Raw genomic sequence first — 27794 nt, forward strand, 5'->3', positions numbered from 1 at the left:
ACTGTCCGGTGGCACACCGAACAGTCCGGTGCGCCAGACCAGGGGTGCCCTCGGTTGCCCCTTTGCTCCTTTATTGAATCCAAAACTTGGTTTTTTTATTGGCTGAGTGTGAACCTTTTACACCTGTATAATCTATACACTTGGGCAAACTAGTTAGTCCAAAGATTTGTGTTGGGCAATTCAACCACCAAAATTATTTAGGACTTAGGTGAAAGCCTAATTCCCTTTCAGGGGATTTAATCCCCTCCAATCCCCTTCTGGATTGATATAACCGAACATGTCTTAGGTATGTTCCCCTGTCGATAAGTACACTTGCTTATCTATAAGGACACAGGCTTCTCACAGATAAGCAAGCGGTGGGGTGGCGTAGGGTAGGAAGAGAGAAAAGGGCGAGAGCTCATCGAAGAAAAGCGAGACTGGAGTTTCTCTCTCCCACCCAACCCTCTTCCTTCCACCCCATCCCCGCTTCTCTCTCGCCTCCGCTTCGCTCGCGCGAGAGGGGGCCGACGACGGAACTCTAGGATTCGCGCCCGCCCGCGCGGCCAAGCCACCAGGATCGCGCTCCGCGGACTCGAGGGCGCTAGCCAAGCTCCAGGGCGCGCGGATCGTGCACCGGGCGGGGCCGGTTACCGCCGCCATGTCATCGCTCACCCGCGACATCGTCTTCCTCGTCCTCCAGTTCCTAGACGAGGAGAAGTTTAAGGAGACCATGCATAAGTGCGTACACCCTCTCCTCTCTTTGCGGTGGTTACCTTGGTCCTTGGGTTGATGAGTCATGAGTAGTTGGATCGATCATGCTCTTTGTGGCGCGCGCAGCCTGTCGCCCTGTCCCGTTTCCGCCTTTTTCTTACGAATTCGGTCAGACGCGGCTCTGTTTTTTAAGCTGTTTCTTAATTTTACTCTGTTTCTAGGCTTCGACGAGTTGAGGCCTTGTTCGATTTACCATGAACCGTGTAGTCCGTCATAGTCGTTGTTTTTAATTAATCCGGTCAAAGTTGATTTTCTGGGACTCAGCTTTTCTTTTTTATTCCTGAAAAAAAAATCAGGGGCGCATTTGGAACATGGAACTTGCATTGCATGTACGGGTTACTACACCAATCGCGTGCTCCTTTTTTTTTTTGTCTACTGGCCTTAGTCTTCTGTGTCGGTTACTTAATTTCATCGGAACAAGTAAATCTCATGGATTAATTTTATTAATTAATACTATCTCTGTTTTTGAATATTTGTTGTTCGTTAGTTTATTTTTGAACTAAAACACAAAAAAAATATAAAAGAACTACTCTGTTAGGTGTACTGGCGCTTTGGCCCTCTTGTCGTGTCCTGCGGGCAATATATCGGTAAACGACGCACTAGACAGTAATTTAGCTGGAAAGCTAAAGTTATGCTTAATGATGATTTGAATCATGGTTGTTGGCTTCGAATTTAAATTCATACCCATCCAACCATAGAACATATGTCTTTCTGTTTTATACTTTATATCAAATATAGATATGGAAACGTACGGACACTTTGCTAGTTGGAACTTGTATAACATTCTATTTTCAATGTGTTCTGCACTGTATTCTATTTTGCTTGCTCCAAATTTTTGCGTTGCGGGAAAACACACGGTTGGTTAGGTGCCGTTTGGATCACATGGGAATCTAAGAATCTGGATAAAAAGAATCAGAGCAGTTTTGGGATTCTAAGTATGTATGAGTTAAATCTCTCTAAAATCTATACCGAGGTTGGATGATATACTAGGATTCTGAGATATTTTTTTTATCTGGATTCTCAGAATCCTATCGGATTCAAACGGGGCCTCAGATCTGTGCTTTGTGAGTTCTAGTCTTTTTACAATAAATGGCATGAACTTGGTTGGTCGTTTAGGATCAGTTTTCCAAGCTCAAATCTTGTAGTGTGGTTGTCTGGTTAAGAGATTACTCGATATTTTTCAGTTTTGACCATTGGAGTTGCGAGCTCTTTAATGTACTCATTCTGTTGATTGATGAAAAAAATTGACAACTGATGTTCTCCCACGTTCTTTTATCCCAGAAATGGAACTATCTGTGCGTTGATATTCTACTATAATGTAGTAATTCCCTACTTCACATTGTGTTGTAGGTTTGAGCAAGAGTCGGGGTTCTTCTTCAATATGAAGTACTTTGAAGCGAAGGGCCATGCTGGGGACTGGGATGAGGTGGAGAAATACTTGTCAGGTTTCACCAAGATAGATGACAATAATTATTCGATGAAGATCTTCTTTGAGATTAGGAAACAGAAGTATTTGGAAGCGCTTGATAGGTACTGTTCTTTCATATTTCAAACTTCATTTGAATGAGGAGTTGGGTTTTGAATTATGATCCATTTTTTGGGGAATTATAACATTCTACTGACTTTTTTCTCTCTATGTTCCAAACAGGCATGATGGAGCAAAGGCTTTAGATATTCTTGTTAAGGATCTTAAAGTCTTTTCGACATTCAATGAGGAGTCATATAAGGAAATAACACAGCTTCTCACTTTTGAGAATTTTAGGTTTGTTCATCTTGCTTTCTCAATCCATGGCATCAGATCGTTGCAAAGCATTTACAATAAATATTTCTTAGAGCTTCTTACTCCTTCAATGTTTTAGTCACTCAAAATGCTTTTCCTGTTTGGTGCAATGCAATTAATGTATCTTCACTGGTAATGAAAATAGGACTAATAGATCATGAACCATTAGGAAGCCATGGCAAGCAGCTGGTACAGATGCATTAACTTGTTAGCGTGTTGTGTGTGTTATCCACTGTAATGGGCCTTGGCCCAACCATATACTTATCTATTAATATAGCAATCCAACCCTAATTAGGGTTAGGGGTTTCAGCAATGATTTCAAATCATCTAGTCATCTAGTCGTTGTCAAGAGCGTCGAACCCTTGACTCGCCGGGCCTCGGCTACGTAACTCGTAGCCTTCGGCCGTCTTCTCCGGTAGGAGTATTCCTCCTAACCGCAGGCTTGAGAGAGAGAGGTGGGAGATGACTTGATATTTTATTGCCCTCAACAGTGCTGCGCACTTGGGGATATATAGGGCCGGCGGCCACACAAATGGAGCAAGCTCCCTAATTATCTTCCCTGCCAAAATACTACTTTCCTACTTATTCCTTGCCATAAGTGCTAAATTGCTACTTTCCTACTTATTCCTTGCCATAAGAGCCAAATTGGTACTTTCCTATTTATCCCTTGCCATAGGTGGCTGCTGCTTTCCTAAACTTGAGTGCCTGCCATCTGCGGCGCTGCTGCACTGTTGGCGCGCTCCGCTGCCCGCCGGATGTCGCGAGCGCGCCTGCGCCTTGTGTACGGCTTACCGTACATGACATCTCTCCCGGCCTCGAAAGTCAGCTCGTCCTCGAGCTGGAAAGCGGGGAAGCTTGCCCTGAAATCCTCAAAATCCTCCCAGGTCGCAGACGACACTGGTTCACCGTGCCACTGTACCAGAACTTGCCGAATGCCGCGAGCCAGGCGACCCGCCAGGACACGGGAAGGTGTGGACACCACTGCGCCGTTGAGTGTGGCCGGTAGCGCAGGTGGTTCCGTTGGTGGCGCCCCAACGAACTTCTTGAGGATGCCCACATGGAAGACGTCGTGGATTTTGGCGTCGGATGGAAGCTGTAGGCGTACGGCCGCCTCGTTGATGATCTCCTTGACACGGTAGGGGCCGACGTAGCGGGGCTTCAACTTGCCCGTGGTGGAACGTGGCAGGGATGCCGATGGTCGTTGACGGAGACGAAGAAGGGCCCAGTCACCGACATTGTAGACGACCTGCCTGTGATGCTGATCGTAGGCGCGTTTCTGGGATTCTTGCGCCTGATGGAGACGGTAGCGAACGTCGTCGAGGAAGGCAGCCCGTTCCTCCATCTCCTGTGCCACCGCGGGCACGCGTGCGTCACCCGGCTCGTAGGACCGGATGGTCGGTGGGTCGCGGCCGTAGACCACCCGGAAAGGTGTCTCGCGGAGTGAGGACTGGTAGGCGGTGTTGTAGGTGTACTCCGCCCATGGAAGCCACCGGAGCCACTGTCGGGGTCGATCGCCGGTGAAGCAGCGAAGGTACATCATGATGACGCGGTTGGCTGCCTCCGACTGGCCGTCGGTTTGCGGATGGAAGGCGGAGGACATGAACAACTTGGTTCCAGTCAGGGCCATTAGCTCCCTCCAGAAGGCCGACGTGAAGACGGGGTCTCGGTCCGATACGATGGACTGCGGGATGCCGTGCAGCCTCACCACCTCGGCGCAGAATGCTTGCGCCACCGACTCCGCCGTGTATGGGTGCGCCAGTGGGATGAAGTGGCAGTACTTGCTGAAACGGTCGACGACAGTGAGAATGACCGTCTTGCCTTGCACGCGGGGCAGAGCTTCGATGAAGTCGATGCCGATGTCCGACCACACCCCATTGGGGATCGGCAGGGGCTGTAGGAGACCAGCTGGACGTAGGTGATCTGACTTGTATGTTTGGCATGTGCCGCACGCCCTGACGAATTCCTGCACAATACGACGCATGTTGGGAAAATGAAAGTCGCGCCGTAGTCGATGCAGGGTGCGGTGGACGCCCTCGTGGCCGTCATCATGTACAGCGGCCACGATCTCCCGTAATAGGGGTGAAGTGGCTGGGATATAGAGGCGCCCCTCCATGGCGACCATCCCACCGATGATGGACCATGGTGCAGCGCGCGTGCCGGCGCGGATCTCTTCGTAGAGGGCGACGAGAGCCGGATCCGTAGCCTGTGCCTGGCGCAGGCGCTCGACGAAGTCGAAACGGGGTGCTGAAATGGCCATCAGCGTGCCCTCGTCGGGGTCCCTCCTGGATAGTGCGTCGGCGACGGTGTTCGTGGCGCCCGAGCGGTATTCGACCGTAAAGTCGAATCCCAGAAGTTTGCCCACCCAATGGTGTTGGGGAATCGTGGCCAACCTCTGGTCGAGGAGATACTTGAGACTGAAGTGGTCCGTCTTGACAATGAAGTGTCGTCCCCATAGGTACGGCCGCCAGTGCCGGACAGCCTGGACCAAGCCGATAAGTTCGCGCTCGTAGGCGGCGAGGTCGCGGTGGCGGGGTGCAATAGGTCGGCTGAAGAACGCGACCGGGTGTCCCTCCTGGACGAGCACCCCACCGAAGCCTGTGGAGGATGCATCGCACTCCACCACGAACCGCTTGCCGAAATCTGGCATGGCGAGGACAGGAGCGGACGACACAGCTGCCTTGAGCGCCGTAAAGGCAGCCATGGCCGCGTCATCCCAGACGAAGCCATCCTTTTTGAGGAGGGCCGTTAAGGGGGCAGCCACCGTGCCGTAGTTGTGGACGAAGCGGCGGTAGTACCCGGTGAGGCCGAGGAACCCTCGAACGGCTCGGACCGAGCGCGGCGGCGGCCAGTCGTGAATGGCAGCCACCTTGGCCGGGTCCATGGCCACCCCTGCGGCCGAGATGATGTGGCCGAGGTAGGCGACAGATGTTGCTCCGAAAGAACACTTCGAACGCTTGATGAACAACTGATGGCGTTGTAGCTCGTCGAGGACGGCCCGTAGATGGCGGAGGTGATCGGCCCACGTGCTGCTGTAAATGAGGATGTCATCAAAGAATACCAGGACGAACCGTCGGAGGAAGGGCCGGAGCACGTCATTCATCAGTGCCTGGAACGTGGCTGGGGCGTTGCAGAGCCCGAATGCCATCACGAGGAACTCGTATAAGCCATCGTGTGTGCGGAACGCGGTCTTGTGCACGTCTTCTGGCCGCATCCGGACCTGGTGATAGCCCGACCGTAGATCCAGTTTGGTGAAGAATTTGGCGCCGTGGAGCTCGTCGAGAAGCTCCTCCACGACCGGGATGGGGAACGCGTCTTTGATGGTGAGGGCGTTGAGGGCCCTGTAGTCGACGCAGAAGCGCCACGAGCCATCGGGCTTCTTGACCAGGAGCACGGGCGATGAGAATGGGGAGTCGCTGCGACGCACGATCCCCTGGTCAATCATGGCGTTGCACTGCCGCTCCAGCTCGTCCTTGTGTGCAGCCGGGTAGCGGTACGGCCGGACAGCCACCGGTGACGCATCGGGCTTGAGGAGAATGCGATGGTCGTGGGCGCGCTTGGGGGGCAAACCCATCGGAGCTGCGAAGAGCCCCCCGAACGAGGCGAGAAGGGCCTCCAGTAGGGCGTCCGTCCCGTTGGTGGCGCGCAGCGCCGGCTCCTTGGGGCTGGGCGTGCCCGTCCAGGAGATGGAGCGCCCCTGGCGCTGGAACGTCATGCGGCGATTGGCGAGGTTCCACACGATTGGCCCCAACGCACCAAGCCATCGTGTGCCGAGGACGACGTCGTACCCGGCCAATGGCATGACGAAGAGGTCAGCCGGGTAGAGTTCGCCCTTGACGTGGAGCGGCGCATTGCGAAGGACGCCCGCGCAGGTGATCCGCTCGCCATTGGCCACCATGGCCGTGAGGCGGGGTCGGCGCTGGATGGGGATGCCCGACTGGTGCGCCGCCGCTGCGGATATAAAATTGTGGGTGCTTCCCGAGTCGAGCAGTGCCACCAGGGAGACTGAACCGAGGGTGACGGCGATCTGCATGGTGTCCCCTGGCGCGACCCCGGCCACGGCCTGGAGGGAGAAACAGGGAGCGTCGGTCTCCGCGGCACCCGTTTCCGCCTCGGCCTCCTCAATTTCGACGCCATCCAAGAAGAAAATGCGCCTGCAAAAACGGTTGTGGCCACGAGAATATTTCTCGTTACAATTAAAACACAGTCCTTGGCGGCGCCGATCCGCCATCTCCTCTGGAGATAATCGCCTGGAGCCGTCGCCACGGCCCGTTGCTGCGCCCAGTGGCGGCGCTGGCAGCGCCAAGGGCGCCTGTGGCGCCGGGAGCGCCTGCGTCGCTGGCCGCGGAGGTGGCGGCGGCAGGATGCCGCGCGGCCCTGTCTTGGCTGGTGCCGGGATCTTGGCGAGCTCCATCTGCTCCACCTGCCGCGCTAGGCTCATAGCAGTGTTGAGGTTGCCGGGGTTGAGTATCCGCACTGCGTGGCTGAGCGGAGGCAGCAGGCCGCCGGTGTAGAGTTGGACGCGTTGCTCCTCCGTCATCCTGCCAGCACGGGGTAGGAGCTCCTGGAATCGGTTGGAGTACTCCTCGACCGTGCCGGTGCGTCGACACTCGGTGAGCTCGAAGAACGGCGCTGAACGGAGGGCTGGCCCGAAGCGCAGGTTGAGCAGTTCCCTGAATCTGCTCCAGGACGGGGTGCCCTCGTCCTCCTGTAGTTGTATGTACCAGTGTTGTGCGATGCCCTCGAGGTTATACGAGGCCATCCACACTTGCTCCTCCACCATTGTACGCTGCTGGCGAAAATACGACTCACATTTGTTGATGAAGAGGAGGGGATCGGTCTTGCCATCAAACCGTGGAAAGTCCCATTTCTGGAACCTTGGCGGGCGATCGATGTCGCGATGACGCTCGGGCTGGGCGCCGCTTGCGGAGGAGGAGTCGGATTTCTCCTTCAGCCTGGTGATGTCGGCCTGCATGGCCTTCATCATCTCGATGACGTCAGCTAAAGTGGGCTCGGCCATGTGGATGGAGGATGGCGAACCGCTGGTGGGCGTGGTCGGGGATGGTGGTGTGGTTAGTGGATCAGTGGGCGGGACTGGGTGAGGCAAGGATCTCCGGACTCGGGATACCAAGCTGTCAAGAGCGTCGAACCCTTGACTCGCCGGGCCTCAGCTACGTAACTCGTAGCCTTCGGCCGTCTTCTCCGGTAGGAGTATTCCTCCTAACCGCAGGCTTGAGAGAGAGAGGTGGGAGATGACTTGATATTTTATTGCCCTCAACAGTGCTGCGCACTTGGGGATATATAGGGCCGGCGGCCACACAAATGGAGCAAGCTCCCTAATTATCTTCCCTGCCAAAATACTACTTTCCTACTTATTCCTTGCCATAAGTGCTAAATTGCTACTTTCCTACTTATTCCTTGCCATAAGAGCCAAATTGGTACTTTCCTATTTATCCCTTGCCATAGGTGGCTGCTGCTTTCCTAAACTTGAGTGCCTGCCATCTGCGGCGCTGCTGCACTGTTGGCGCGCTCCGCTGCCCGCCGGATGTCGCGAGCGCGCCTGCGCCTTGTGTACGGCTTACCGTACATGACAGTCGTCCTCTCCAGGCGACCAGGCGATTAATCGTGATTAGGGCGACCTGGACGACTAGCCAGACCTAATCGCCCCTAATCGTCCATCTAGTCGTCATGTGTATCTCCAGGACCAGGAAGTATATTATATATATATAATTATGTATAGAACTAATGGACTATAGATATATAGTTATATAATGTACTCAGTACTTAGTAGAGGCAATCAACCAATCACCAATCAGGCAGCAACAACACAAGTTAGAACTTGCACAAGTAAAGTAGAACCGGAGAGTTTCAATTGGAAATTTGGAATTGAAACTAGAATACTAAATTACTCATGCTGGAGATGGACAAATGGAGGATGAACCGAATCAACCGCCAGGGAAGATGAGCAGATGAGGAGAGTCCGCCGACATGGACAGAGAAGCCAGTCACCAGGGAAGGCAGATGCTACGTTAGGGTTAAGGGTTTTCAGGGGCTGCCGTTTCATATGCCCTGTAGTTGGGCCAAAAGTCGGGAGCCCGTAGCCCAATTAGAAAGTAAATGGTCGGCTGGTCGCTGGTCGTTTGCTCCGCCAAGTCGGGCGATTAACCGCGACTAGGTACCGACTAGTCGGACGATTGGACGACCTGGGGGACTAATTGAGTCGCTGTGCCTAATCGAGGCTTCCAGGCCGACCAGACCGATTAATCGCGATTAATCGGACGACTTGAAATCATTGGGTTTCAGCCTTTCCAACATGGAATCGAGCTATGGTTTCTCCCTCCCCCCTCTAGCTGCCACCACCCTTCTCCCTATCGCCGCAAGCCATCTCCCCTGCCACCGGCGGCCACCCAGACCTCCCCCTCTGACCCTCCCCCTGCTGATCGCGACGTCCTCCCCTGTTGCGCTCGCCGCGACCGGCGCCCTCCTTGCGCCACCTCTACTCTTGTCGTATTTCCTGCTTTGGTGTGTAGGCTGCTGGCGTACATCGCCTGAGCCGGCCCTGCAACGCCTCTCCCTTCTTCCGCCGCCGACGCTGTTCCCCTGCCTGGTTGGATCCGGCGCAGCTGCCTGCCTGGTTGGACCGCCCTCCCCCTTCTCTATCACCGCCATCGTCGGATCTGTCGCTGCCGCGACCTTTTTCGGCTAGATCCAGCATTGCCGCGACCTTCCTGGCTAGAACAATCGACTTCATGGTTGGATCTGTCGCTGTCGTGGCCTTCCTGGCCGGATCGGTCGCTGTTCCTTCTATCCTGTCGCTGCCTACCCTGGCTAGAGGCCGAAGCGGCCCCTCTGGTGGGCGCGGCCACCTGTTGCTGCCGGCTTCCCTAGCGGGGCTCCTCGACAACCGGACACAGAAAGATGCAAGAAGGTCCATGTGGTTATTGATGTCCCTTTTGTATCGCCCCGCCGGCCGTTGACGCTCGAACGTCGACCACCCCGAAGAATGAGGCTGCTACTGCGTGTCTCCAAGTCGCAACAATGCACCACCTCGCCATCGGCTACTCAGCATCTAGGGGCTATCATCTGCATGGAGTGCACACCGGTCTCTACTCCAGTCGTAACATTCATACCCTCATGACGCTGCGACTGCGGGGAGATTTCAGCTTGTCGGTTCCTACCTTCGGCTTTTGCTGCAGTCTCATCGTTTGTGGTGCTCCCGTTGCGATTGCCAGGGGATGTAAGAGTGTGTTCCTATATTATCAATATATGTGTAGATGGGCTGGCACCACTGTTGGGCTGCCGGCCCAATAGGGTTAGGATTTCCCTGGGGTCTATATATATGTAACCAACCTCTATGCAATACAAGTCCTCCATTTCTCTTACAAGAAAGGTGCCAAAATTATACTGTGGCTAGTCCAAATAGCATTGCTTATCCAAGCTAAAATACTACTAGTGGCAATAGCGGAACAATTGGCAATAACACACTATGGAAGCTATAGTGGAACTATAACGGGCTATTTAAAACCATGATGTTTTCTATGAAAAATGTTAGTTGCTTCACAATATTTACTAGGTTAGTGCCCGTGCGTTGCAACGAGAACATATAATATCATGATAACTTATATATAAATGTGTTATATTGTTATGAGAAAAGATTTTGTAACCCATTGGTGATCCTGGCTATACATATAAATTTTGTTATTTTAATCTACCTATTTCACCACTACATTGCAACAATCAATATCATGCAAACCTATATATATGATAGTTAGGTGTCTGTGCGTTGCGACGACTCACAAATTATTAATAAAACGCGAGTGCACAACAATTACATTAAAACAAACAATATATCGACAATCGTACACTGATCTATTTCTTTGTAGAGATATTGATAGGTCTCTGTTGTATGTTTGCAGGGATAGCATAACGACATGAATTGTCCTCGTAACTTAATAGATCAATCACAAAGTTCCTTCGAAGAATCTTTGCATCCTACACACAAAGACATAAGAGAATAGAACATCAAATCAAATTTGTATTATGTAACTGGATTGTATGTTTGAACATGAAACAAATGTACTCCACTCACCCTAACAAATTCCAATCGCCTATCATTTCCCCACATGACCATAGCTTGTAGAACGAGGTAGCTGGTATTAACCCTATAGAATAATATTTGACCAACTATGTTATATACAATGGTTATCATAGAAAAATTCTATATTGTTGAGAAGGTACGTGGTACGGAGAAAATATTTTTAAGTCAATTGGAAGACCAGTCCGAATTGTATGTTCCCACTTAAAAATATCCCCTACCTATTCAGAACGTTTCTTGCTGTAGGCATTTTATATTTCTTTGAGGCCAAGATAATCGCTTCCACGAACCTCTTGTATGACATATGCTTACACCAATCTTGAGTGGGTGTAAAGTCGATAAAAGTCATGTGCTTTTTACCATGGTCAATTACGAAAAGGGTGTAGCACTCGTTGAATTTCCATGGCATAAGAACCTGCAAAACATCAATTATTAGGATTGCAAAGAAGTGTCTTTTTATAAATACATTCGAAATGAACACATACTTACATATTTACAACCAGTGATATAGTAGTTCATTGATGGCCAACAGTCGAGTGTTTTGGCTAGCTCTTTTGTTGTAGGGTCCTCGTGGTACTTTGGAAGTTTACCAAAACCAACCATTCTTTGGATAACTATATATACATGACCACATGAGGATTAGAGGTAGATACTGTATATTGCTACATTATTGATTGGAAACAAACTTACCCAGAAGCGCATATCCATATAATGCTTTATATCCTTTATCTTTTCACATTTTGACATACGTGAATCTTTATTGGCAAGCAGTCGAACAGCCATGTCAAAACATTTTAGAGTCATATCTAGATTTATCCTTAATATATTTTGCAAGTCTTTGACAGATATTTCTATCTTAAAAGGGTTGACGCGGTGCGGCGGGTGACAGAGGCGTACAAGGGGAGGCGCCTCATGGTAGGCGTCGACGACGTCGATCTGTTCAAGGGGATCGGGCTCAAGTATCTTGTGATGGAGCAGCTGCTCGTGGAGCACCGGGAACTCCGTGGCCGCGCCGTGCTGGTGCAGATCGCCAACCCTGCCCGCAGCGAAGGGCGCGACATGCAGGGCGTGCAGGACGAGGCCAGGGCCATCAGCGCCTGGGTCAATGTGCGTTTTGGCACCCCCGGGTACACGTCGATCGTGCTCATCGACGGCCCAGTGACGTCGCAGGAGAAGGCCGCCTACTACGCAGCTGTCGAGTGCTGCTTGCTGAGCGCCGTGCGCGATAGGCTCAACTGGATCCCGTACATCTATATGGTATGCCGGCAGGAGAGCACCGCGCTCGGAGACGACGCGCCCAAGCGGAGCGCCATCGTGCTCTCTGAGTTCATCGGTTGTTCCCCATCCCTCAGCGGTGCGATCCGCGTGAACCCGTGGAGCGTGGAGTCCGTGGCGGAGGCCATGAACGTCGCGCTGCGGATGCCGGAGGCCGAGCAGCGGTTGCGGCACGAGAAGCACTACAAGTACGTGAGCACCCACAGCGTCGCCTACTGGACGCGGTCCTTCGACTCGGACCTACAACATGCCTGCAAGGACCATTTCTCGCGTCGGCATTGGGGGATCGGGTTCGGCATGAGCTTCAAGGTGGTGGCCCTTAGCCCGAACTTCCGGCGGCTCTCCGTGGAGCACATTGTCCCTTCGTATCAGAGGACGGAGAACCGGCTGATTCTCCTGGACTACGACAGCACCGTGATGTCGGAGAATTCGATCGACCGGACGCCGAGCAGTGAGGTCATCTCTGTGTTGAATCGTCTGTGCGAGGACCCAAAGAATAGAGTGTTCATCGTGAGCGGACGGGGGAAGGATGAGCTGAGTAGGTGGTTCACCCCCCTGCGAGAAGCTGGGCATCGCGGCGGAGCACGGTTACTTCACAAGGTAAAAATCTTCGTACAGTGTTCCACCGGCGAAGTTCTGCTGGTAGTTCGTTCGGTACCACCTTTGCTTTGCTTGGATTTGGGTTCTTACTGCTCCAGATTCGGGCCACAAAATATAATGGTTACGAATTAAGCAATGGTACCCGCAAATCCTAGCAGGGGCTGGGCATTGGAGCCGTGCGCGCAGGATCATGCCGGTCGCGCTGGCCGAGTGCAGCCGCGCCGCGCTGGCCAAGTCCGACCAACATGCCAAGGCAGAGGCGACAGGAGTTGGGTAGGGGAGAGGGAACGCCGGTGGGGCAGAGGAAAAAGGACGGAGGGAGAACTCACCTCGGCGAAAACCAACGTGACGAGGGCGGACGCGAGGTGACGGCGGAGTAGATGAACAGTCGGGGAGCGGGCTTGCTGGAGTAGCGGATTGGGGACGTGCGGCTCTGCGCTAAAGGGAGGGGCGAGCAGATTCTTGGGAGCCTCCTTGGGAGCATGGTTGTTGAGAGCGGGGGTTGTTGAGAGCGGCGTAGATCTCAGAGTCGAGGGTGGCCGAGACACACGACGATGGGGCGGGGGTTGTTGAGAGCGGGTGGAGCGGACTGTCGGGGCGAGGGAGAGGGAGGACGATGACAGAGCGATGGGGTGGCTGAGAGATGGGGGCGGGGGTTGTTGAGAGCGGAGGGAGGGAGAGGGAGGATTATGGTCCGCTCTGGCGTCGGGGGTTGTTGATAGCGGGACCGTCGGGGGGAGGGAGAGGAAGGGGGTGGCTGAGATGGGGGAGCAGACCATCGGGGGGATTGATTCGAGGGCCAGGATTGAGCAGGGACAGATCGATGGTGCAGATTGGCTAGAGGCAGAACCAGATATAGGCAGGCTACCCCCATGCAGCCTTAATATAGTAGTATAGATTACTAGCTTACAATGTTTATTCTAAGTATTATAATTCCTTAGCCTGCTGCTTCTGTTTTCAATTTTTGCTCAAATTACCAAATGAATGTTTCTTTGTTGCAGGGAAAATGAACAGTTGTCTAATTATGGGGATACTAAATCAGCTCGAACTGTTATGCTGGTTGAACTAAAAAAACTCATTAAAGCCAACCCTCTTCTCCAGGAAAAACTTGTCTTCCCGACTCTTAAGGCATCACGCCTCCGAACTTTAATTAATCAAAGGTTTGAAAGTAATCTAATGTTGTTACATTACTGGACAGGGCCGTGCCAGCAAAATTGAGGGCAAACTCTAGAATAAGCCTCACCATTACAATACTATAAAATTTAGAATATATTAGATAACATTAAGATATAAATATATATATATATATATATATATTCAATTTTTGGTTGCATAATTTTCACTTAAATAACTATTTTTAGTATTTCTTGAAATAAATTCTTCAATTATATGCTCATATTATTCGTATCCATTTGGCCATCTCAAGGACCATTGTGAGCATTATTATCAAGTGTTGGGCCTTGATTAAATGACTGAGGGCACTTGTGATTTTCAATAGTAAATATATTTATAGCTTCTTTCTGAGACTCAATTAAATCTTCTATTCTTTGTCTCTTCTTACGCCTTTTGGAACGAGAATCAGGCATGGTCGATAGTTGGATCTTGGAATACTAAACCAAATGGTGCACGTACATAAAAAAGATAAATGCAATAAAATTATTTAGTTTATAAGGATGTCCAATAATAATTGAAAAGGTCTAATCAATTTATATTTCAATATATAATCAAACAAAGTAACAAACCTAGTTAAAGAAAAAATATTTAAAAATTCACCTTGCTTTCTTGGTGTCCTAATGCACACAGACGCAGTGGCGCAGCAGGCTTGTCTGGCCACCACTCACTACCAGCTTGTGGCAGACTGTAGAGTGTAAACATGCACTCATACTCTCCTAGCATGCTACTAGCCTACTAGGCTAGCACACGTTGAGACTCTGGCAGACGCCGTGACTGTCAACCGGCCATAGACGATATGGACTAACAAAATTACGTGAGCAACGGACTGTAGCTTTGAAAATTTTGGGGCCCTCAGGATTTGGGGGCCCTGTTCCACTGAACAGCTAGCACCCCCTCTCGCACGGCCCTGTTACTGCACATTCTGTTTTCGTTCCGTTACAATTTTTATTGTGATTATGATGCCCTCCCCAAAATGTGCAGCTTGAATTGGCAGCATCAACATTGTAAGAATCCTCGTCCAAATCCAGATATCAAAACTTTATTCACTGACCATACATGTACTTTACCCAATGGAGCTCCTGCATCACGGGTATCTGTACCACTGGCAGCTGTTCCAAAGGCTGGTGCCGCATATCCACCCCTGACAGCTCATACTGTATCTTTGCTTGATCATTTTCTGCTTGTGCATGGCTTTTATGATGTTTTTTTGTTTTTACATTATGCATTTATTTATGCAGCCACTCCAACTTCCTCCACCTAGTCCATCTTTAGCTCGTTGGCTGACGAATACAGCCGTCCCTTCATCTGTTCAGTCTGCTGTTGTAGCAGCCTCGTCAATACCTGTTCCACCCAATCAAGGTATGAAAGTGTGGTGCTACATTTCTATTAAAGTTCATCTGGTTGCTTGTTTTGAACATATTTGTTCCTCACAGTGGTTAATTTGATCTACATTAATATATTTTAACAATTTTCTATTTTCTGTGCAATTCAATTAATATATTAAACACATATATTTGTAGTTTACTATGCCGTTGTACTTCGTATCAGTCCATTTTAGAAACAATTACACATGTAGAACTTCAGTTCCAGACATATATATTAGATTTTTCTAATTTGTTATAATTTACAAATTACTCAGTTATGAAACATGATGTAGCTAATACACATTGATGACTTCAATCCCATGCCTATATGTGAAATAACGCTACTGACTACTCTTTGGCAGGTTTAATTCTGTTTGCTCTACGGTTTCAGTGCAGATTCTTATGTTTTTGTGTTTTCCTGTCAGTTCATATAGTAACAAGTATGATAATTTGGTGCAGCAATTAATTAGTAATGTGACACTCTGAGTTAACCTGCAAAGGTTTAGCTCAGAAAAAGGGCCATTCAGTTTTTCTTAGAATCGTTGTGTGTTGTCATGTGGAAATGTATTTATGTTTTCAATTATATGCATGTCTCAAAACATCACATGACGTCATTTATAATTTTATATTATATTGTTTCGTCAGTTGTCTCCATGTTGAAACGCCCAACTATAACAGACTATCAAAGTGCAGTGCCTGAGCAACTAATGAAGCGCTTGAGGCCTGGTGGACATGGCATTGGTGAGGTAATTTTGCATTTGCACTTAGAAAATATGACATTTTTGGATTTTGTATGAATTTTAATAATCAATCATTCTTATGCAGACCTAGGGGTGGTAATGGGCTCTAGATTTTATACTATAAAATTTAAGTATCGAATCGAATTAGAATCGAGCTCTATTCCTATTTATTTTGAACTAAATCTTTTTAAGGGCCCTAACTTATTGTGAAGAAATATTTGGATCACGATCCATTATCGACCCTATGCAGACCACATATCCTACTCCCATTCCTCAACGTGCATGGTCAATGGATGATCTTCCAAGGACAGTTGCTTGTTCATTGTCACATGGATCTAATGTAACTAGCATGGATTTTCATCCAACTCGCCATACACTGCTTCTAGGTATGATCAAGATAATTGTGTTATTTAATTATCTTTATATATAAAATGTGGCATGCACTGTTTCATGTAACCTGTCTGAATCCTAAAAAACATTTAAATTAACTAATTTTCTTACCCTGTGTTTTACTACACAGTGGGATCTGCTAATGGTGAATTTACACTTTATGAGATCGGTCTGCGTCAAACATTACTTTCAAAGCCCTTTAAAATTCTGGATACAAATGCATGCTCACCACAATTTCAGGTATTCAAATACAAGCTGAAGTCTTAGCTGTAATTTACTTCTTATATCTATGACTATTTACTTGTACCTTGTCTGGTAGCGTGCGCGTGTGTGTTTCATCTTGTGAGTCTGATTATTTGCCATTCCTGTGTAAAGAATGCTGTTGTTAAAGACCCCCCCATGTCCATTAATCGAGTTACCTGGAGCCCTCATGGAGAATTGATTGGTTAGTATCAATACTTTACCTTTTCAGCTAATACGTTGGCTGAGAAAAGAAACTAAGTAACACTTTGTTGAGCAACAGTTCTCATTTAAACTTGCATTTTTTTGGTTTTAGGAGTTGCATTCACAAAATATTTGATCCGTGTATATGCATATCAACCACCAAATGAGACACGACATGTTCTAGAGGTACCACAATCCACAACAAACTCTTATAGATAATTAAAAATGACATAACCCATATAACTTAAACTGTGTTATTACCATTTTTCTTCATGTCAGATTGTTGCTCATTCTGGAGGTGTAAATGATATAGCATTCTCACGACCAAACAAGCAACTTTGTGTGGTCACCTGTGGAGATGATAAACTGATAAAGGTAGGAGATGTGACTTATGGAAAATTAATTTACTTTTTACTTGGCTTGTCTCCTTGAACTTCATTTTCGTTTTTTAGGTATGGAATATGCATGGACAGAAATTATTTACATTTGAAGGGCACAAGGCGCCTGTGTATTCTATATGTGCGCATCACAAACAGAGTATTCAGGTGTGTTGTCTAAGTAATATGTACACATCAACAATTCATTCTGGATGCAATACCAATCTTTGCTATCGATGCCTTTTTTACACCAAGTTTTAATTTGTTGTTTGCTCTAGTTTAAATTTAGGGATTATGGCTATGGAGTTTCTACTGCGACTATGGCATACAATATAGTGATATGCCTATTCAAGTGGAAAAAAGGGAGGTCCGCATGTGGATGACTTTTAAGTGAACAAATGTTGATTTTAGCAGTATTTATGGTATCTCTTTTTTGTTCGCAATAGCATTTGTCCAAGAGCTGTCCCCATTGTTTATCATCAATTTTATCAAATTCCTGGTTGATATTCTTATGTTTGATGCAGTTCATCTTCTCAACTTCCCTTGATGGAAAAATTAAGGCCTGGCTTTATGACAATGTGGGATCTAGGGTGGACTATGAAGCTCCTGGCAAGTGGTGTACTACTTTGCTATATAGTGCTGATGGGACTAGGTAAGAATAGATAGGTTATCTCTTATTTTTACCACCAAAGTTAGTTCTAGTTGTTTCAATTTTTACTAATGAAACAATGTGCTTTTCCTTCGTGTGAAGGTTGTTCTCATGTGGAACAAGCAAAGAGGGAGACTCATATTTGGTTCAGTGGAATGAAAATGATGGATCTATCAAGAGGACATATTCTGGATTCCGTAAGAGGTCAGCTGGTGTTGCTGGTGTAGTGCAGTTTGATATAGCTCAGAATCACATTTTGGCTGCTGGTGAAGATAACAAGATTAAATTTTGGGATGTTGATAATAATAATATGCTGATCTGCACCGACGCTGAAGGAGGCCTCCCAGTTAGTATCTGCTCACTTTCATGTTTGTCCTTGCTTTAGGAGGGGTCAATCTAACCATTTTACATTATGGCAGGCTCTTCCTCGCTTGAGGTTCAATAAAGAAGGCAATCTTCTTGCTGTTACTACAGTGGACAATGGTTTTAAGATACTTGCAAATGCTGATGGACTCAGAAATCTACGCGCATTAGGTAGCAGGCCTCCTTTCGAAGCATTTAGGCTACAATACGAAGATGCTTCTATGAAGGTTCTAACAGAACTTTTTGACTGCTATTTTTATTTAGTGCTTCATAGCCTCGTTTTTAGATTGACCCTGAACCCTGACACTAGTTTTGAATTTACAGGTCTCAGGTGCTCCTGTTGTTGCTACCATATCTCCTAACATAGGCCGAATGGATCACTTGGATAGGAATTCTCCTGCAAAGCCATCTCCTATGCTGGTATGGTGATTCATGGTTTCAGACAAAAGGTTCCTTGCCTTACCTATTATCAATAGTTTAAATAACTCTGACTTGATGACAAATTTGAATAGACTGGTGGCGATACAGCATCAAGAAGCATAGATATAAAGGCAAGAATCTCAGAAGAAAAGTCTGATAAAGCAAAAGCTTCGGAACTAATGGAGGTTCTAAATCCCCAACAATGCCGTGTAGCAACAATGCCAGAAACTCCCGATCAGGCTAGAAAGGTTTGGATTTTCTTGATGTACGTTTCACACTTGTTTTTTTTAAACGAACCAGGCAGGAGAGCTGCTGATTATATTAATAAAGAAGTGGTTCAGATCGGACTAAACAACAAACAACAGGCGGTTGGATTGGGACATCAACACGCCGACACCATACAACCTAACTCGCTGGTTGGTTTGGGACATCAACACGGCACCGCACTCACCACCGACACAGAGTGCCCAAATAAACACAGGCAGCGGCAACCCCACACGAGAGCACATAAAACTGCCAAGGGTCATTGTTGTCAGTGGTGGATCTAGGATTGATCCAAGAGGGGGGCTACTAAGTTAAGACTATAACAAAAAAAAATGTAAGCCAAACAAAAAAAATACCAAGCCAGTCCACCGTCTTGCTGGCCTTATCGAAGCCGAGCCGGTCCTGCAGAGCGAAGAAGTCGCGGGCGACGTCGAGGGACAGCCGCATCCGGCGGTCGCGCACGCCCTGCGCCGTCCGGATCTTGCTGTGCCGGTCCGTCCGGAACGGGCGCTTCCGTGCTCGGGCCCTGGCCCTGGCCGGCGGTGGCGGCAGGCAGACTACCGTTTCTTCTTCCACCCGCCTGCGGCGCCGTGACTAGGGCCTCGTCGCACTCTGGGGCAGCGCGCGCCGGCCTCAGCACCGCCTCCAGAGTCTCGGAGTTGAAGCAGTGACCGTGGCCGGGAAAGAAGTGATGGTCCACGTAGTAGCGCTGATCCAGATGCGCGCCCGGTGGAGGCATGGGGAAGCCGGTAGGATTTGGGTGTGGGAGTTCTTGGCAGACGCCGAAATGGTGAGGGTTAGGGTACGACAACATCTGTGGTGCACTGTTTGTACAAGCTTCTAGCTAGTAAGAGAAGAGATCTAGCTAGTTCTAGTGCTTCTTCATCATCTTCTTCATCATCTTCTTCGCTTGCTGGAGAGGAGGCACGGCCGCGCGGGCCGTGGGCGAGCGGCCGAGCGTGCTGCGGTGCTGGAGAGCTGGAGCCTGGAGAGGACAGAGGAGGGCAGGAGCCGCGGGCGAGGCGCTGCGGCGCTGGAGCTGAAGAGGAGGTGCGGCCGCGGTACCAGGACGCAGGCAGGACGGCAGGAGAGCCAAGCGGCGGCAGGAGCTAGGGTTGGGGCTGGGCGCGACGATGGGCGGGCCGCGACTTCCGATCGGGGCTGCAGCCCAGGCAGCCCCGGGTGGAGATCCGCCCCTGATCGTTGTCAAGCAAGGATGCAGAGCATCCAGCAACTCCGACTTCCCAAAGCAGCTGACAGACGAACCAAACGAAAAGCAGACAGACAGCCCGAAGCGAAAGGTCTCAACAGGTCATCGTTGCCGGGCTCAAGGCACAGAGCAGCTCCGACTTCTAATCTTGACCCTCCGCCCTGCCTCCGATTTTTGCCCGACCTTCGAAACATTCTGGACCACGAAGAAGGGAGGTTCGCCTCATGTTATCGTTGCCGAGCCACATCCCCTGACATAGCAGCTCCGACTTCACGTTGCAAAACCCCACCTCCACCCGCATACCAGGCACCGAGAAGCGATGCAACAGCCGAAGGCAAAGCCATGGCCGAGACGAACTTCAGAAGCGACGCCTTCAGCAAGAGAGTGACGTCACCGTGAACGCCACCGTCGCCTGTTCGCGATGGACCAGGTTTTCACCCAAGGAAGATAGCGTTGGGGATGCGATGCCCTCAACAGGGGAAGCGGCGCCCATGGGCGTCACCGTCGCCGAGACTTTCGCCCAAGAGCCCCCCCAACACAGCGTCTGGCCGAAACCTCGCAGCAAGCTGCCTCCGCCGTCGCCGCTGCCCCGTCGTCCCGCACCAATGATGAAGATTTTGGGGCCTGCCGCCACCACCACCCTGCGCTAGTCCGAGCCACTAGTCGACGCTGCTGCAGACTCCAGCCTCTCCAGGCCAGAACGGCCAGAGGAGGTGGCGCCCAGCCACGACCGCCATCGTCGACATAGCCCGTCGCAGTCACGCCAGCCAAAGCCACGTCGTGCTGGCTGCACCAGCCGCAGCCGCAGCCGCAACCGTCGCTCGACGCCAGACGTCGCCCCTCCCACGCACAGGCGCGCGCCCCTGCCTCGCGGGCACCGGATCTGGCCCGAGCCCAGCCAGATCTGGGACCACCTGCCGCCAGCCGCCGGGGAGGACGTCCCGCGCCGGCGAGCACTCTCCGGGGGGCGAGGCGGCCGCGCCTGGCATGAGCCACCGCCACGGCTGACGCCACCCATGCCACGGTCCGGCAGATGACCCGCCGGCCGCCGCGGACGCAGCCATGGTCGTCACCACAGACGGCGCGCAGGAGCCTAGAGCCGGCAGAATCGCCCCGCCGCCGCCTTCACCGTTAGCCGCGCGAGCATCTGGCCGGCTAGCTCCGACGACGGCGAGGTAGAGAGAGGTGGGAGAGGAGGTGGCGGTGGCTAGGGTTGGTGCCGCCCGAGCTGGGCGACGCGGGGGCCTCTGTGGTCGCGTACTTTCTTTCTTCGTTTCACACTTGTCATCATGGAATATGTGAGGGTTTAACATCTTTTGTGTACAGGTTGTCCGACTTCTGTACACAAATTCTGGTGTTGGGTTGCTAGCACTAGGGTCAAACGCCATTCAAAGGCTATGGAAATGGAGTCGAAACGAGCAAAATCCTAGTGGAAAAGTATGTGTTACTTTTCTGTTGATCATTTGTATTTTAGGACAACCAAGGTCATGTTGTAATTTTTCCTGTCGTAATCAGGCCACAGCCAGTGTTGTGCCACACCATTGGCAGCCAAATAGCGGTCTTGTCATGACAAATGATACATCGGATACCAATCCAGAGGAGGCAATCCCATGCATTGCACTCTCCAAGAATGATTCCTATGTGATGTCTGCTTGTGGTGGGAAGGTTTCTTTGTTTACCATGATGACATTTAAGGTAATGTCTAACTGTTTTATTCTGATGAAATTTTCAGATTTCAAGAAGATTTAATCATGCATCCTTCATGCAGGTGCTGACAACATTCATGCCGCCACCACCAGCATCAACATTTTTAGCATTTCACCCTCAAGATAATAACATCATAGCAATAGGAATGGAAGATTCAACCATTCACATATACGATGTCAGGGTAGATAAGGTGATAAATGCCTAATCTATGATGCAGTTTATGGTTCTGTGAATCATTTCATTCAGCCTTCTGACCTTTGGGGTTTCAGGTAAAAACTGAACTCAAAGGACATCAAAAGAGGATAACTGGGTTGGCATTCTCCACCAACCTTGGCGTACTTGTTTCTTCAGGCGCCGATGCACAGGTTACTATTAGTAATGAATTTCTTGTTTGTGCGTCCCAAGATGACCATGTTTTCAACAACCCTCATCTCCTTCCCTACCTCTCTTGTTTTTCTCTCTGAATTTACTTGCACCAATGAAGCAGTCGCTGACTTTCATCTATTCAGCTCTGTGTGTGGACCAATGACACCTGGGAAAAAAAGAGAACAGTCTCGATACAAATGCTAGCTGGGAAGGCTCCTTCAGGAAATACACGGGTCCAGTTTAGTTCTGACCAAAATCACTTGCTAGTAGTACAAGAGACTCAACTAGCCATATATGATGCATCAAAAATGGAGAGGATCTATCAGGTTGCACATCATATACTAGATCAAAAAGTACTATTTTCTCATTGCCTGATTACCTATTAAATATGTTTATCTTGTTTCAGTGGATACCGCAGGACACATTGTCAGCTTCCATATCCCATGCATCATACTCATGTAACAGCCAGCTAGTTTTTTCTGCCTTCATTGATGGTAACATAGGTGTTTTTGACGCGGAGAACTTGAGATTAAGATGCCGAATTGCGCAATCGGTGATAAACAGGTACCCTATACATACTAATTAGCTAAAGACCATATGAGGATTTTGGATGGGCCCAGTGCATTTTCTGTTCACTTGTTAGCATTTGAGGTGTGATGCCAATGCAATTTCTCAATTTCAACTATTACATTATAGTTTGTGCAAGCTTTTTGATTTAAAATGAAAGAGAGGTGTGATGCTAAATGTCTCTTCAGCCAAGTTTGCTGGTACTTTTTTGTGGGGTCAAGTTTTTTATGGGTTCTTGCTTCTAAGTGGTTTGGTTTGGCTTAGTGAGCAATCAATTCTGAGAGTCAATTAGTGCACTAAATGAGCATCACGTATATTGTTGATTTTGTTGGTGGTTGAAGTCTTCATAGGTTATCACCACTGTTGTGAGATCATTGTGTTATACTTGTGGGGCAATTATTGATGTACATATAGATCAATCCTTAGTGCCATTGATCTGATTCAGGGCTTCAGGCAGCTAGGGTGCTATTCTGCCTCTGGTACTGTTGATCTATCCTTAGACTGTGGGTGCATTATGGCGAATTCAGAAAATATTGGATAATGAACTTTCTAGACGTGATTCTACACTTAAGAGTGCCCATTCATATTACATTATAGATTGCAATAATGCCACATGATCCTTAGGTTGTGTCCAGCAGTTTACTCATATAGTCACCCAAAATATTGTTTTACACTGTATATTGTACTGTTCGCAGAGTGATGTTTGAATATGGATATATAGATGAATAAACTGCTGGAGATAGCCTTATATATAGCACCAGGCACCTAAGAAATGTATGTTTCATTATTCCAGCAATCCACATGTTCACCCTCTTGTTGTCGCCGCACATCCGCACGAGCCAAACCAATTTGCGGTGGGGCTGTCAGATGGGTTCGTTAAAGTGCTGGAGCCATTGGAGTCCGAAGGAAAATGGGGAACACCTGCTCCGGTGACCAATGGCACCCCCAACGGCAAGACACCAGCTTCGTCGACTACGAGTAACCCTGCTACGGACCAAATCCAAAGATAGATTGTATTTCCTAAGCATTCTTCTGTAAGGGCTAGTTTGGCATCCCTATTTTTCTAAAAAAAATTATTTTATTAAGGAAATTAGTTCATTTTTCTTTGGGAAAATAAAAATTCCTTAGAAAAATGCTGTTGCCAAACTAGCCCTAAACTTTCTAATTACACCGACTTATCTGTATGTGCATGCTGTTAGGATGTCATTGCCATTTGTTGAAAAAAAAAGATAGAATAGGTTCAAGTTCAGGTGTGGTTAGTTTTCAGATAGAGATCTCTTCCAGATACTACCCTAGTTTTTTTAAGGAAAGGCTGTAGGGAAAATCCCTACAACATGATTTTGTTAAATAATGAAAGGAAGGGGACAAATTAGATCAAGAAAAGAAAAATGATTCAACCGGCTATCGAGAATTTAGCCACAAAGACACCCTAAGCCTCTGACCGCTATTAAACCTAAGCATTTGCAACTTCAGCATGTCATTGAAGCTGTCCTTCCAAGAGAGGAAAGAAGTGGCAATGTTCCTGAAGATGAAGTCGTTCCTTTGCTTCCAAATGCACCAAACTATCACTGCTAGAATATCCATGAACAAGTTGTGCCCAAAGGCACCCCTTGCAGCCTCAATCATAGGGAAAAAATCTAGGTTGTGGCACCAATGAATTTCAACATAGTTCCAACATTCTGTACTGAAGGGACAATTAAAAAGATGATAAGTTGCTTCTTTATAGCCTTGATCGTAGTTAACACATTTGAGATCGTTGCTTTCATTCAGAAAGCCTTTTCTTCTTAAGATGTTTTTCGAGTTGATTCTATCCCGGAAAATCAACCAAACAAAAACTTTTGCTATCTTACAGACCTTGGATCGACAGATCCAAGATGAAAGGAGTTGGAGGTTGAATAAAGCTGAAAGTAAGCTTGTAAAACTTGGAGGAGCTAAAACACTCATTTCCCCACGGATAAATCCAAATGTCCTTGACAGCTCTGGTAGTTTGCATCTGATCAATAATGTCACAGAACAAGTGGTATTCCTGAGCAACCTGAGGGGAGACATGAGTGTGAAAATTTTCTTCCAAAGACATTCTCGAGAAATTTATTTGCATAGAATAGCTTTGTCTCCTAGCGAAAGAGAAGAAGTTGGGGAACAATGACTTGAGGGAGAGGTTGTTCTAGACATCGTGCCATAAGAGTATAGTCCTACCATCACCAACCTAGATGTAGAATGACCCTTGTAATAGTCAACCAATCTTATAACGACTTTCCACCAGAAGGAACCTTTCACATGAGAAGCATGAGGGACCCGACCTGAGGCATAATATGAGTTCTAGACAAGATCAACCAGGGGATGTCATGCCCGCCGTAGAATTTATGCAGAATTTAAGAAGCAGAGTTATGTTCTAGATCTTCAAGTTGAGAACACCAAGACCACCTTTGTTCTTCGAACGAGTTACCTTCTCCCATGCAATAAGAGAGTTTCGATGAGTAGATTCATTGTTGCCTCTCCAAAGACAATCCCTTCTAATGCAGTCATTGGTATTGATCACGACAATCGATAGCTTAAGGGCACACAGCGAAAATAGGCATCGCCGAAAAGGTGGAGTTGACAAGGATGAGTCTCTCAACCATATATAGCCAAGTACTAGTGTCGTTCAGCCTTCTTTCAATTTTAGAAATGAGAGGAATATAATCTTTAATTTTTTGGTTTTGTGAGACCCATAGGCAGACCCAAGCAAGTGAAAGGGAAAACACCAACTTGGCAACCAAAAACTGCAGCCAACTGACCAATTTTGATGGTGTTGAGGTTGATCGGCAATAGACAAGACTTGTGGAAGTTGATTCTGAGCCCAGTTGCAAGCAAGAAAGAGTGGAGAATTCCTTTCAGACAAAATAAGTCTCTTTGGGATGCCTTCATGATGATAATAGTGTCATCATCATATTGAATAACCAGGAAGTTGGGCATGTTGTCCCTCTCAAGGGGAGCAGAGAAAACACCCATGTTGGCTACCTTGTTAATGATGCATTGAAGAAGATCGACAACAATTACTAAAAGGAGAGGAGACAAAGGGTCCCCCTACCAGACACCTCTTTTGCACAAGAAACTTTTACCTGGCACCCCATTCAGCAACACAACCGAGGCACCAGACTCAAGGATGGCTTGAATCCAGGAGATCCATTACTCCGGGAAGACGAGATGCTTATGCATTTCCAGAATAACACTGTGCTCAATTGTGTCAAAAGCCTTCATGAAGTCAAGTTTTAGGATCACTTCCTCCTTTTTTGACTGATAGAATTGATGAATATACTCATAGGTACAGGCCAGACAATCTTGGATCGATCTATTTTTGATGAACTCGTATTGGTCTCTGTGAATAAGACTCGGAATGTTGGGTTGAAGCCTGTTGGTAAGCATTTTGGTGATCAACTTTATAGGTATACCTAGCAAAGAAATAGGCCTGCAATCATTAATTGTGGCCGGATTGCTCACTTTAGGGATCAAGGTGATAAAAGAATTGCTGAGGCCTTCCAGATTGATTGAACCCTCAAAGAAGTTATGGCACAAGTTATAGAAGTCATTTTTAATGATATTCCAACAGGTCTTCATGAAACGACCATTGAAACCATTCGGGCTGGGAGCTTAGCCAGTTGATGAAGGCCACCCTAAACCCTCAAAGAAGTCATGGCCAGTTCATGAAACCACTCTATGAATAAGACTGATAGAATTAATTGTTTCTTTCCTCAGCTAAATGATAGAAGTTGAAATCACCAATCAACATCCAATTATCCACCGGTGAAATGCATAGGTTGCTCAACTAGTTGATGAAGGCCACCCGATCAGGGTCGTGACAGGGACCATAAATAGTAGAAAGAATCCATCTTTCAGTCGACAGAGACAAATTCCATAGTCACAGAAAAGACATTGCTCATGAACCGATCCTTGAAACAAGGACTCATTCCAGCCAATCAGGATGCCACCAGATTCCCCTCTAGAGGGGCTACAAGCAAAGTTGCTGAAACGCTTGAGGGCAAGCTTTTTTAGGTGTGAAGTAGTTATGACATCCAATTTTGTTTCTTGAATATAGAAAATACTACAACAACTTTCCTCAATTTTCTGTCTAACCACGAGGCATTTGTTGTCATCATTCAGCCCTCTTATATTCCAATTAAGAACATTCCAATTCCTGAGATTGTTATTCATTTAAACCAGATAGTGGGGCGAGGCATAGCCAAATAGTGTAAGGACCACCGATCCATAACGCAAGCAAAAGAGAGATCCCTTGAGAGAGAATCCCAATGAAGAGCCTGTGAAAAAAGCACAAAAAAGGCACAAACTTCGTCGAGACGCAACCAACGAGCCATGTCCAAGAAATGAAGAAATAATCCCCCCAGAATCATAGCAAGCAGTAACATCAACCAAGCATTCCAAGCCACATAAGGGCAGATTAATGTGTCGTTTAACAGCACCATGTTCCAAACACAAAACAAGGAAGTCATCCTTCCCACAACACACTTTAAAAGCCTTCTGTTCATCATGATCACTCCAGAAGCATGTATCGACAGTACTGTCCACCTTGCCTGATCTAGGATGAAGCAACACCTCCACGGCTGCCTCCAAAGGGGGCCAACCCACCTATCAATAGCCACCTTCTGCAAGGTAGAAGCAATAATTTTTGGGTAGATGCCATCATAGTCGAAGAGGTTTCGTAAAGAAGGAAATTTGACAGGACCTAGGAAAAATTGGAGATATGAGGATTTCCCAGCATAAGAGCAATCACGCCGAGAAGGAACCTTAGAGGATTGAGATGAAGAACCGAGGTCAATGGAGACCTTGAGGCCCTTGTTTCTAGCATTGATTCTTTCACTTCTCCTCAATTGTTGTGGCTAGAGCTGCATGACCACTCTCTTCGTCGTTGCACGACTGTTTTTCTTGCTGATCTTTTTAGATTGACTATTCCCCTGCCTCTGTAGACTTTGGAGATGACCGGATTCTGCTAGATGAGCTCCTGCTTGTTCCATCCCAAATTGTCGGGCTGGCCAAATTCTGGATTGCTACTGGATTAGGACTGGGGACTGAAAGCAGCTTCATCACCAACATTTGCCCACCTGACCGAGGGCTAAAAATGAGGTAAGGCTGCAAAGATGATCCTTCTGAGGCCATCAAACACATTGCTAAAAGTAAATAGCGGAAAGGTACTTTATTACATCAAGATGTCCAAGACATCCACAGAGTCTATAACATGACCATTAACATTATCAAAGTGCGGAATACG

At 48.0% G+C, this 27794-nt stretch overlaps 1 protein-coding gene and 1 pseudogene across 4 annotated transcripts; one reads left to right on the plus strand and one right to left on the minus strand.

Moving 5' to 3' along the window:
• The first annotated feature begins 402 nt into the window (after nt 1-402).
• Nucleotides 403-23780, plus strand: LOC103634695 (protein TPR1). Of its 4 annotated transcripts, XM_035961592.1 has the most exons (26): nt 419-717; nt 2101-2280; nt 2399-2512; nt 11486-12497; nt 13499-13657; nt 14652-14826; nt 14909-15029; nt 15680-15780; nt 16025-16160; nt 16295-16404; nt 16540-16609; nt 16721-16794; nt 16888-16983; nt 17061-17153; nt 17510-17637; nt 17737-17980; nt 18054-18224; nt 18322-18417; nt 18510-18665; nt 21218-21328; nt 21407-21586; nt 21660-21788; nt 21868-21963; nt 22108-22290; nt 22371-22528; nt 23325-23780. In XM_035961592.1, exons 5-26 carry the CDS (start codon nt 13551-13553, stop codon nt 23539-23541), a joined length of 2952 nt encoding a protein of 983 aa, XP_035817485.1. In that variant the 5' UTR covers nt 419-717; nt 2101-2280; nt 2399-2512; nt 11486-12497; nt 13499-13550; the 3' UTR covers nt 23542-23780. The 4 variants fall into 4 exon arrangements, with proteins under 4 accessions (XP_020398069.1, XP_020398071.1, XP_020398070.1 ...); XM_020542480.3 differs by lacking the exon at nt 11486-12497 and having other exon boundaries at nt 403-717; XM_020542482.3 differs by lacking the exon at nt 11486-12497 and having other exon boundaries at nt 403-717; nt 15728-15780.
• On the minus strand, nt 18672-19761 carry LOC103634694 (transcription factor TEOSINTE BRANCHED 1-like; annotated as a pseudogene).
• Nucleotides 23781-27794: the final 4014 nt, after the last annotated feature.

The sequence above is a fragment of the Zea mays genome, chromosome 8 (genome assembly GCF_902167145.1).
Source record: "Zea mays cultivar B73 chromosome 8, Zm-B73-REFERENCE-NAM-5.0, whole genome shotgun sequence".
NCBI classification, from domain to species: domain Eukaryota; kingdom Viridiplantae; phylum Streptophyta; class Magnoliopsida; order Poales; family Poaceae; genus Zea; species Zea mays.

Coding starts and splice junctions, on each gene's coding strand:
- LOC103634695 (XM_020542480.3), top strand. CDS start 638: ATGTCATCGCTCACCCGCGACATCGTCTTCCTCGTCCTCCAGTTCCTA. Junction 15,030..15,679: donor ACCTGTTCCACCCAATCAAG/GTATGAAAGTGT, acceptor TTGTTTCGTCAG/TTGTCTCCATGTTGAAACGC. Junction 16,795..16,887: donor AGACACGACATGTTCTAGAG/GTACCACAATCC, acceptor TCTTCATGTCAG/ATTGTTGCTCATTCTGGAGG.